This window comes from Orycteropus afer, unplaced genomic scaffold, assembly GCF_000298275.1.
Source record: "Orycteropus afer afer isolate SDZICR_OR568_19922 unplaced genomic scaffold, OryAfe1.0 scaffold00122, whole genome shotgun sequence".
NCBI classification, from domain to species: Eukaryota; Metazoa; Chordata; class Mammalia; order Tubulidentata; family Orycteropodidae; genus Orycteropus; species Orycteropus afer.
The window spans coordinates 7,153,573-7,165,956 of NW_006921709.1; the positions used below are offsets into that span (position 1 = coordinate 7,153,573).

The following is a 12,384-nucleotide window of genomic DNA, read 5'->3' on the forward strand; positions in this document are numbered from 1 at the left end:
CCAAGACATATCATCAAACTCACCAAAACCAAAAACAAAGAAAGAATCATGAGAGGAGCATGGGAAAAACGAAAAGTTACCTACAGGAGCAACCAATAAGACTAAGCTCAGATTTCTCGGCAGAAGCCATGCAGACGAGAAGACAATGGGATGGTATATATAAAACCCTGAAAGAGAAAAATTTCCAGCCAAGAATTATGTACCCAGCAAAACTATCTCTCAAATACGATGGTGAAATTAGGACATTTCCAGATAAGCAGAAATTAAGGGAATTTGTTAAGGCCAGACAAAGCTTACAAGAGATGCTAAAGGGAGTCCTTTTGACAAAGAATCAACAACAGCCAACAACTGACCGTTAACACACATGATGATATATAACCCAGAAACCAACCCAGCTATGGAAGTATCCAAAGTAAATAAGCCTACAAGATTGTAAACAGAGAACCAGAGACACCAACCAACAAATGAGGACAACTACAAACCAAAAAGAGCGAAAACAATCTGTGTCATTACAGAACTTCTAGATGGTAGGTATGTCAAGACAACTACAAGATAGAACGGACTGTTCTAAATTTGGGAAGAAAACAATAAATCACAGGGTAACCTCAAAGAAAAATGATAAACCTTCAAATCAAAATTAAAAAGAGGACCAGCACAAATATTTAGCAAATATTAAAATAAAAGCAACAAAGGAAATGATAACGATTCATAAACAAAATGAGCTCAGCACAGAAAATTATATGGAACAAAGAAATTGACACCACGAAAAAGCACATAACAAAAATGACAGCAACAAATTCATATTTGCCGATAATTACATATCTGGCAAGGGACTTATCACTAAGATTTATAGAAAACTCCAATACCTCAACACCAAAGGAATTAACAATCTAATTGAAAAATGGGCACAAGACATGAATAGATACTTCACCAAGGAGGATATTCAGGTGGACAACTAATACATGAAGAGATGCTCACAATCATTGGCCATCAGAGAGATGCAAATCAAAACAACAAGGAGATACTGCCTTGCCCCAGCACTGATGGCAAGGTTCAATGAAACAGAAAATAACAAATGCTGGCAGGGATGTGGGGAGATTGGGACTCTCATATACTGCTGGTGGGACTGTGAAGTGATACAACCACTGTGGAAAGGAATATGGTGATTCCTTAGAAAGCTGAAATTGGAGATACCATCTGACCCAGCAATCCCTTACTAAGTATATATCCTAGAGATGTAAGAGCCAGGACAGGAACAGATATATGCACACTCATGTTCATTGCAGCACTATTTACAACAGCAAAAAGATGAAAACAACTTACATGCCCATCAGCGGAAGAGTGGATGACTAAACTATGGTACATACACATAATGGAATGCCATGCAGCACTAAAGAATAATACACCACATAACATGGAAGAACTTGGAGGACATTATGCTGAATGAAATAAGTCAGTCACAGAAGGACAAATATAATATTAGTTTGTTGCTGTGGATGGTCAAAGAAAGGTTGATATATGGAGGGAAATTTTCTTTGTTGGTTGCTAGGGGTGGGAGGGAAGGGAGGGAGCACTTAAAAAATGCATTGACCCATGTCACTTTAGTTTTGTGTATTTCACTGTACATAAATTATATTTCAATAAAATGCATTAAAAATAATAATATCAAGTGGTGCTAAAAACAAAATATCTAAGAATTCTAAAGTTAGTAAAGAGAAGTAGTGAGTTAAGTTTAACAAGTGAAGAAATAAGGGAGCTGGTAGTATAAATACCTGAAACAGTCCAGGTGTAAGCAAATACAGACTCCAAAACCAAGCCTATTACCATCAAGTTGATTCTGACTCATAGCGACCCAATAGGACAGAATAGAATTGCCCTATAGGGTTTCCAAAGTAAATCTTTAAGGAAGCAGACTGGCACATCTTTCTCCCACAGAGCAGCTGGTGGGTTCAAACTACCAACCTTTCAGTTATCAGCTGAGTCCTAAACTACTGTACCACCAAGGCTTTTATATAGCAAATAGAGAGAGGTGGTCAATTGGAGAGTGTATTCCATAACTATGGTTTGTTACAACAAACAGTTATTGAGTACCTGCTCTATGTCCACTACTCTATACCTGTTCTAGACATTGGGCATTAATAAACGTAATAGACAAAAACTCCTGCCCTCATGGAACTTACATCCTACTGTAGGCAAGATAGACAATAAAAGAAATGAGAAAATCTACTGAATAAAGGATGGTAATCAGTTCTATAGAGAAAAATAAAGAAGGGGGTGGGGAACCCATTGCCTAGAATTCCTTAAATAAGAAGCAAAGATGGTATTTTATTCCAAAACAAGATGTAAAATATGAGTTTGTCTGGGAACAGTAAAATGTCAAAAGTGACTTCTTCAAAAGTGTAATGAGGTAATTTATTAGAATGTATAAACATCAGAATTTTTCCTAACTTGTTGAGGAAATAGAAGAGGAAAGGGGGAAGAAAACAAGAGGATGAGCATTGAGCCAAGGGCTGGAGATATGATCGAAACCCATCCATAGGGCAAGATTTCAAAAGAGAGGCTGCAGCTACCGAGGACATATTTGACAGATCTCAGTTCTTTATGTCTCAACTCCAGTTTACATTCAATAAGACCAGATACCCTTGAAGGGACAGGGACTGCTTGTTCCTCTATTGCATGGAGCCAGGCATTTAAGTAAGATGTTCACGCTCTACTTACACTTTTCATGAATAGCAGGAATCCTCAGGGTAGCCTCTGGTGACTTCCCAACAGAATTGTAAGAAATTACAGTCACCCAGTAGGTCTCGTCTCCCAGATACAGTTCAAGTTGCTGATTAGTTGTGTTCGTTGTCTTTGTGAGGTTAGTGCTGTTTTCTGGAAAGTACCATATGTTGTAGCCAAGTGTTTTCCCCAAGACTGGGGCTCTTCTTGCCTCCTGAACCCAAAGTAAACAAAGGTTATTGACAAAAATAAAGGAAAAACATTGGTGGTCTTTAGGGGTGGAGGGGTGATATAAATTTCTAGGACTTAAATGACAATCAGGAAATCAGCCTCCATGCATGTGCACTGCACTATTAAATCTCTCAATTGCTGGAAGAGGGGGTTTATGAAATGATACCTTGGTATCAACTCCTAATACATGTCTAATGTCATGAGATCAGACTAGGGAAATGTCTAAGCTAAACTAACTAAGCAAGTCACCCCATTTCCTTCTGGCTGTGCCTCTCTCTTGTTTCCTGGCTTTTTTCCTCCTCTAGTTGTCCTTTTCTTCACTTGTTTATTATGTCTTCCTCTTAATTTGTTCTGTCATTTTTATGATCTTCTCTCATCCCCTTCTCCTCTCTTCCTCTTGTCCCTGAATGACCCACTTCCCTTCTCCTTTGTTCTTCATTTCCAGGCCTCTACCTTAGAAAGGACCATTGAGTTCTTCTGCTTTTGTAATATATGTTGCTGTGCCCTCAGCAGACACTGACCTTGAGGACACACCAGTGAGTTGACTTCAAGTCAGTACCTTTCTCAGACTTATGGGGGATGCTTAAATAGTCTCATATTGTCTTTTCATGGAGGCCAGCCAGATTTTGCCAGGAAGATTGAGGTCTCTCCTGCACTTGCCCTTTGTCCTCACCTAACTATTAATTTTCCAAACCAAAGGAAGAGGTAGGTCAGGGTCTGTAATACAAGATTCGGACATCTGCACAATGACTTTTACAACTATTTTCGGCTGGACAACCTTTGTAAGATTTGAGACCTAATGGAGTACTGAAAGAAAGGAAGTTCAAGAGGTGAAAGCTCAAGTTCTTAGAAATATAAGAGATCAAAGGTTTTTAGACTAAATAAATGAGTGAATGAATAAATAGAACCCAGAGGGAGGTCACCTTCCACAACAGCAGCACTGGCCTCCTTCCATCTGTATCTGCTGGTCTGAGGACTCTCCACAGATCCAGGCCAAGTGGAGCTGTGAGGAATAAGAGAGACGTGTTCAACTCAGATAGAAGGGATATGGGGAAAGTCAGCCCGGCTGCCTTTAGAAAATGCGTTTGGGAAGCGTTTGCTTAAACAAGTAAGTAGGAGAAAGGTGGAAGGTAGGGGTATAGTCAAAGGACTAATCAACCAAAGGTAAAAAAATTCAACTACTCTTGAGTCTGATGATATGCTGTAAGGTAAAAAGAAAAGTGAAATAGACCTCATTGGAATATGATTTATCAGACCAATCTGGATTTAAATATAACACTTTCATGTCCTCTATGATATAAGGAGATCTGGTTGCATAGTGCCTAAGGTATTTGACTGCTAACCAGAAGGCTGATGGTTCAAACCACCAACCACTCTTCTGTAGGAAGACTGGACAATCTACTTCCATAAAGATACCTCCTTGGAAACCCAAGGAGGGGTTGCTGAGTCAGAACCGACTGAATGGCAGTGAGTTTTTTCTTGTTGTTGTTGTTTAGAACATAAAATCTGGGAATGACACAGACAAGGAGATGTATATAGATAGATAGATAGATAGATAGATATCTATATATATAATTCCGTAGTGATACTGCCTCGGAAACCCAAGGAGGGGGGTCGCTATGAGTCGGGGCCGACTCGACGGCACATAACAACAACAACAACAACACTATATATATATATATGCCAAACTCACTTACATCAAGTTGATTCTGACTCATAGCAACCCCACTGGGTTTCAAAGGCTATAAATCTTCGAAGAAGCAGACCATCTCATCTTTCTTTTGCAGAGTTGCTGGTGGACTCAAACCACCAACTTTTTGGTTATTAGCCAAATGCCTTAACCAGTACACCACAGAGTCCTATATATATATATATATTCAGAAGCTCTGGTAGCGTAGTGCCTAAGACACTTGACTACTCACCAGAAGGCTGGGGGTTCAAATGCACCAGCCACTGCTCAGAAGGAAGGTTGGGCAATCTACTACCATAGTGATACCACCTCAGAAACCCAAGGAGGGGTCACTATGAGTCAGGTCCAAAGGTCCAACTCAGAGGCACATAACGACAACAACAACAACAATATATATATATACATGGCTTGAATTGTGTCTTCAAATAATGTGTGTTGTAAATCCTAACCCCTATACCTGTGGTCAGGGAGCTCTAGTGGTGTGGTGCTTAAGGCATTGACTGCTAACCAGAAGGTTGGCAGCTCCAACCCACCAGCCACTCCGTGGGAGGAAGATGGGGCAATCTACTTCTGTAGAGATTTACTGGGTCATCGAGAGTCCAAATGGACTTGATGGCAGTCAGTTTGGTTTGTTTTTTTGGTATACCTGGGGTCATAATTCCATCTGGGAATGAGTTTTGTTTGCTTTGTTAAGAGGCTATAACAGTGTAGGATTCAGAGAAACAAGAAGAGATAAGGGAAGACAGATGCCGTGCCACATGCAGATTACCAAAGAGTCAGGGAACAGAAGCTGAAAAGAGACAAGGCCTTTCTGCAGAGCAGAGAGAGCCCTCCTCTAAAGCCAGTATCCTGCATTCAGACTTCTATCCTCCTAAATTGGGAAAGGGAGCTCTGGTAGCATAGTGGCTAAGGCACTTGACTGCTAACCAGAAGGCTGGCAGTTCAAACCCACCAGTCACTCCTCGGAAGGAAGATGGGGCAATCTACTTCCATAGTGATACTGCCTCGGAAACCCAAGGAGGGGTCGCTATGAGTTGGGTCCAACTCGACGGCACATAACAACAACAAATTGGGAAAAATAAATTTGTGTTCATTAGTGCCACCTACTTGTAGTATTTCTGTCACAGCACCACTAGGTGACTATGATATACTGTTCTGGCTCCCTAGTGCTTCTCTGACAGGAATATACCACAAGTGGGATGGCCTTAACAAACAGGAGTTTATTCTCTTACAGTCTGGAGACTTTAAGTCCAAGTTCAAAGTGCCAGGCTCTAGGGCTGGGTGAAAGCCCCTCAGCCTTGGGCTTCAGCTTTGCCTCTTGCTCCCAGCCCACTGAAGCTAGAGGCTTTTCTTCACTCAGACAGCTGCTGGCTGCTAAGGTTGCCAAGACCAAGGTTGACAAGTAAAAAGGCACAGTCCCGATGTTACCAAACCACATGGCAGGCCATTAATTCAAGTCCATTGTAAGTCCCCAGGTTGGCAGTGCATGACAGGTTGCTGAACGATGACATGGCTACATGCAGGGTCCAAGCATGCCATAAGCTGGAGACTATCCCCAAGGCTTCCTTATATACAGGAAGCAGACCACATCCCAAAGGCAGCTACTCAGCTGCTTGTGGTAGATCCCACCATGGAGTTGATTGCTAATCTCATCATGGGGAATAACTACCACCAGCTGCCCAGCCACTCAACCTGGCCCAGCCAAGTTGACACACAAACATAACAACCACATATATTAAGTATGTACATGGAGCCCTGGTGGTGCAATGGCTAAGCTTTCAGCTGTTTGAACCCATCAGTGGCTCCATAGAAGTAAAGACTTGGCAATCGGCTTCCACAAAGTTTACAGCTTAGGAAACCCATGATGTAGTTCTTTTCTTTCTTATATAGTCACTATGAGTAGGAATCGACTCAAAGGCATCTAACAACAGATGGATGTGTGTGTGTGTATTTGAAAAAATTAAATAGGAAAGGAACAGAGAAATAATCATCACTATCTCCCTCCCCGAGCTCACTAGGGTTGGTAATGACCAGTGTGGTGACTAGTGGGGTCACACGCTCCTTACCCTGTGGGTAGGCCATGGGTGAATACTGCTAGAGTGCAGAGCCACCAGCCCTCCACACACACACTCCACAGGCCCAGAGCTGCTTCATGTCGACCTGCCCTCCATGGATCCCTGCAGTTCCTCCCCTCTTCCATTGGCTAAGGTAGAGATGCTCTTCTCCCCCTAGTATTAGGCGTCTTGGCTTGCACCTGACTTGCAGATGACAGGCACACCCCCACCCCTTGCAGTGGGTGATGGGTAACACCAACACTAGTGACGCCACTACCTTGGTGGTCCCCCCCCCACTTCCTCTGCAGCACTGGCCCGCTGCCGCCAGCACAGGCCCACCCACTACCACTCCAGCTAGTCTGCCCACTGCAGCTGCCAGGGATCCTGGGGTCATTTTGCTGTCACCCCTTTTGACAGTGTCTGCCACTGATCTCCCTGACAATGAAAGTGAAAGAGCCTCATGTTGAGTCATATATTTTTCATGTTCTGATAAAAAAGAAATACAGAGCTTCATATGAAGAGGCAACTATTTTCTGACTTATGGGCACTGAATCCCTACATGAAATTCACCACATGGATCTTCTCAGAAAGGACACTGAATAACATAATAGCCAATGTCTAAAACCACAGTTGACTCAAAGCCTAGAAATACCACACATGTACATTTATCATGCTTGCCTTCCATAAGAAGAAAGGTCATAATGTTGAATCTTTATTCATTAATTTCTCCAGTGAACTAAGACAATACAGTCCAAGTGTGTTGGTTTTTGATGATCTAACCATACAAGGATAAATCTTACAGAAACAAGGAATACTTATATTTAACTTGATCTCTGGATAATAATAATATAATAAAACTAACTGCCACTGACTCGTTTCCGACTAATAGTGACACCCATTGGGTTTCTGAGGCTATAAATATTTATGGAAGTAAATCGCCCTGTCTTTCTTCTACCTCTGGACAATAGCTCTCAAATATTATGCCTCAAGCAAGTTAGGGAAAGTCGTAGGTCACTGGCAATTTATGGATGCATGCTTTGACACATGCCTGAAATGTTAAAATTCTGGGCTACTGATTAAAGAATTGCCTGCTCATTTTTAGCCATGAGAGGAAAGCAGGCAACGCCCTGAACTTCTGACCAGAAGGCTAGTGGCCTGTAATTCAGAGCACAGAGGAAATGCCTTAACTGAAGCTGTAGCTGTTGTACTCTGAATCTTTTCCTGAAGAAGCCACATGGCTGGAGACAATGCAATTAGGTCCTCAAGGAATGCGGTTTACCACTCAGGCAAAGGTCTAAACTATTTTAGTACTTTCAGATTGTCTTCAGGAATCTTTTTAATTTCAGGTGGTTGAGTGTTTTAAAGTGGAATTACTGAATCCCAACAAACTACAACCTTATAATATAGAAAAATGCTCCAGACGGCAATTAACTCAATAAACTGTCTTGTCATCAATATTTTTATTGTTTTTACACGATGCAACCACTACCGTGGAGTTGGATCCGACTCATAGCGACCCCTCCTTGGGTTTCCGAGGCGGTATCACTGCGGAAGTAGATTGCCCAACCATCCTTCCAAGGAGTGGCTGGTGGGTTTGAACCTCCAGCCTTCTTGTTAGCAGTCAAATGCCCTAGGCACTACGCCATTACTCTTGCAAAAGCCAAAGGGTGGTTAATATGGTCTGCTGTTAGGCTCAGTCTCCCAGTAAGAACTATTACAATTCCATTTAAACTGCTTAAAAGGAAATCTGGATTTTTAGATTTTACTTATGACTTCATCTGCATGCCACTAAAGTGTTATCTTAAATACTCTGCCAGGAGTTTTTGATTTCCTAAAAGCTTTTATTGAATCACAAGGCAGGAGAGCCAGGACTCATCTTCCTCAGACATGGAACAAATGGGCTGGTCTCAGCCTGTCTACAAGCCATGGACTGCCAGAACAAACAAATCTGTCTTGGACAAGTACAGCCAGAATGCTCCTTAGAAGCAGGGATAGTGAGATTTTGTTTATGATACCAGTCCCTGAAGAATTTTATCATTCTCAGTAAAGTAGAGGGTTAGCAAAAAGGGAAAACCCTCAATGAGATGAATTGAAGAATGGCTGCAACAACGAGTACAAGCATACCAATTGATTGTGAGGATGACACAGGACCAGGCAGTGTTTCGTTCTGTTGTACATTGGGTTGCTATGAGTCAGAAAAAACTCCACGACCCCTAACAACAACCTAACAAGAGCCGATGAGAATTCAGGGAAGGCAGAGCTTCTCCCAGAACACAGCCTTCAAAGGTAACCCACAGAAATGGAATGACTCTCACTCTGTCTCTTTCTCTGTTGCAGTAATGTGAATAGTCAGACTCAGGAATAATAATACTGAGAATAAGAAAAAAAATCTGAAAGCAGAGTGTTCATTTCAGTGCACTCTCAAATACTCATCTCAGGATTAGTTAAAATAAACTGATTATTAAATAGTCAATCATTCCAGTTATTTAATTAGAAATATGAGTGAAATTCTTTATAGATTCAACTCATAGGCAGTCACTTAGTCTGGTAGATAGTGACAAATGAGTTTTGTCAGTTATTTATCTCTGTCATTGAGGCAACCATTTCTTGCAGATATGGCCAAAAGAGAAACTGTCTACTCAATACAGACTTTCCACAGGGGCAGCTTCTAGTAACACATTGCCTAATTAACATATATATCTTCTATGACTATTATAGTCAATTCTCCATTATCCATGAGTTGATCATGGACTTACATTTGTTGTATTTATGAAAGAACAAAATTAATTTTTTCCAATAAGCCAAAATATCTACACATTCAAAGGTATCAATTGTTCAGACTGACAAAGCAGCAATTTGATATTATGTTGTTTCTATTACAATATGGCAGGCAATCCCCACAACCACTACCAATCAGAAACATACAGGTCCTTCTGCTAAAGATTAACAATAATAATAGCTAAACTTTATCAAGTATCATATGCATTTTATTTGAATTATGTTTTGGTCATTTAAACCCCATACCCTATAACTAAGTACCAAACCAAAAAAAAAAAAGAACCCTCACAGCCATTGAGTTGATTCCGACTCATATAGCAGTCAAATGCCTTAGGCACTGTGCCACCAGAGCTCCTTATAACTAGGTATGTTGTTGTTGTTTTTGTAATGTGCCGTGGCGTTGGCCCCGACTCATAGCAACCCCACCTTGGGTTTCCGAGGCGGTATCAATATGGAAATAGGTTGCCCAACCTTCCTTCTGAGGAGTGGCTGGTGGGTTTGAACCGCTATCCTTCTGGTTAGCAGTCAAGTGCTTTAGGCACTACGCTACCAGAGCTCCCATAACTAGGTATAGCAGTATGATTATCTCCATTTCTGAAGAACAGAGAAGTTAAGCAACTGCCCAATGCCACAAGCTTTTAAGCAACAAAGTCAGAATTTGAATCAAACCTGTATCATGTTTATATTACATACCAACTGACTGACTTACTGCCATCGAGTCGATTCTGACTCATAGCGACCCCGTTTGGGTTTCTAAGGTGGTAAATCTTTACGGAAGTAGATTGTCCAGTCTTCCTTCCACAGAGAAGCTGGTGGGTTTGAACCACCAACCTTCTGATTAGCAGTCACATGTGATAGGCACTATGCCACCAGAGCTCCCTATATTACATACTAGGCGTTTATATTTTAAAATGTGAATAAACAATCCTAATAATCAAGGTCGGAATCCAAAAGAAAACAGGTCGCACTTAACATTTAGAGAATGAGTTCTGATGGCACAGTGTTGTTAAGTGCTGGGCTGTTAACAAAAAAGTCAGTGGTTTGAACCCACCAACAGCTCTGGAGGAGATCTACTCCCTTAAAGATTACAGCCTAGGAGACCCGATGGGGAGTTCTACCTGTCATATAGTGTCTCTATGTGCCAGAATCAACTTGATGGCCACAGGTTTAATATTTATAATAGAAAATGTCAAAGAATTAGAAGATTTGAGGTGGTGTATATTATATAACATGCATTTCATTGTAAAACAGGGAAACCAATGATTTATGAGTTGGAAAAGAAATTAGGATTTATGGGGGAAGGGTTTCATTTCCATTAATTTCCTCTGGGTTATTGAAAAAACAAAGGGAGAAAAAGAATTAAAAAAAAAAAAAAAAAAGCAAAAGTTCTCTAACAGTGACTTTGATAAACAAGTGTTAATTTGACTTAATTAGCAAACAGCACAGAGTACTAGTGTTTTACTACTTGATCTTAAAAGAGTTTAAATAATACAAGCTGAAAGAGTAAATCTTGGTTTTGGTAGCAAAACAAGTTAATGAAATTGGCATTACAGAGTGGTTGGATTTATTTGGCTTGGAGACACTAAGCCTTGATGGCTCCAGGGAGGTCGCTGGTGAGAACAGAAGCCACAGGGAGGAGAACAGCTGAGTAAAACAAGATCACCCTGAGAAGGCATTTAATCACCCAGACTGCAGGCTGAAAGGTGTAACACAGGAAGTTGTATACTGGGTGATGCTGTGTGGGTTTCATTTTGATACTTTAAAAGGGAAGGCTCAGTTAAAACAGAACAACAGCAACAGATTTTGCAACATATTGTAACCACTGGGACATTTTTTACAATACAACTAATGTACTATTTGATATTTCTAGATTTTTATATTTGTATTAATTGGGATTTTAGATGATATCTGCAGAATGTAGTAAATGTGTCCCCATATATTGAATGTAATTTTTACCAAAAGTTTACGTTAAATCTATACCTTGATTGTTGTTGTTGTAGTTGTTAGGTGCTATCGAGCCGTTTCCGACTCATAGCGACCCCATGCACAGCAGAACAAAACACCAGCCGATCCTGCACCAGCTCCACGATCCTCGCTGTACTTGACCCATTGTCGAAGACACCATGTCAATCCATCTCGTCGAAGGCCTTCCCCTCTTTCCTTGGCCTTCCACCTCACCAAGCGTGACATCCTTCTCCAGGGAATGGTCCATTCTGACAACATGACCAAAGTAGGTGAGACGAAGTCTGGCCATTCTCGCTTCCAAGGAGCGTTCCTTCTGGCTACACTTCCTCCAGGACAGATCTGTTCTTTTAACAGTCCATGGAATTTTCACTATTTTTCTCCATCACCACAGCTCAAAAGCATCAACTCTTCTTCGGTCTTCCTTATTCATTGTCCAGCTCTCACATGCATATGAGACAATTGAAAATACCATGGCTTGTATTGTTGTGCCCAGATCTTGAATCCCCAAAAAACACCAAGGAACCGATTCCACTGCAAAAGCATAGGGGTTGTTTATTCAAGCTCAAGCTTGGACCCCCAACCGTCACCGACGCAGTGGTTCAGGATTGAGAGCCCCGGACTCAGGGGTAATGGGGTTTTTATACGGGGTACAGCAGGAAGGAAGAAGTTTCAATCAGAAAATTATAGGATTGGTTGACATTTTCTAAGTTGCTAGTTGTTCCTACTTGATTGGCTCTGTCTGGTGGGCCGAAGCCACCAACTGTCGTTTCTAACTATTTTAGGTAAGGTATTTCTCTACCATTTACTGATTGGTTGTTGCTAAGGAGAATGCTTGGGTATCGATGAGGTGGGGGTAGTCAGGACTCTTTGTGATTTTTCCAGTAACTAAGGCACTAAAGCGTGGAGTACATGCTAAGGCATATTGCAAAAATGGCTACATACATT

At 41.2% G+C, this 12,384-nt stretch overlaps 1 protein-coding gene across 1 annotated transcript in view; it reads right to left on the bottom strand.

Moving 5' to 3' along the window:
• The window catches only part of IL31RA (interleukin 31 receptor A), a 108,119-nt gene that overhangs the window by 37,048 nt on the left and 58,687 nt on the right, over positions 1 to 12,384 (bottom strand). Inside the window, exons 6-7 of the mRNA XM_007944179.1 lie at positions 3,876 to 3,955; positions 2,719 to 2,935 (exon numbers count right to left, since the gene is read on the bottom strand). Coding sequence (XP_007942370.1) covers positions 2,719 to 2,935; positions 3,876 to 3,955 — 297 coding nt within the window. The remainder of the gene's footprint in view (positions 1 to 2,718; positions 2,936 to 3,875; positions 3,956 to 12,384) is intronic.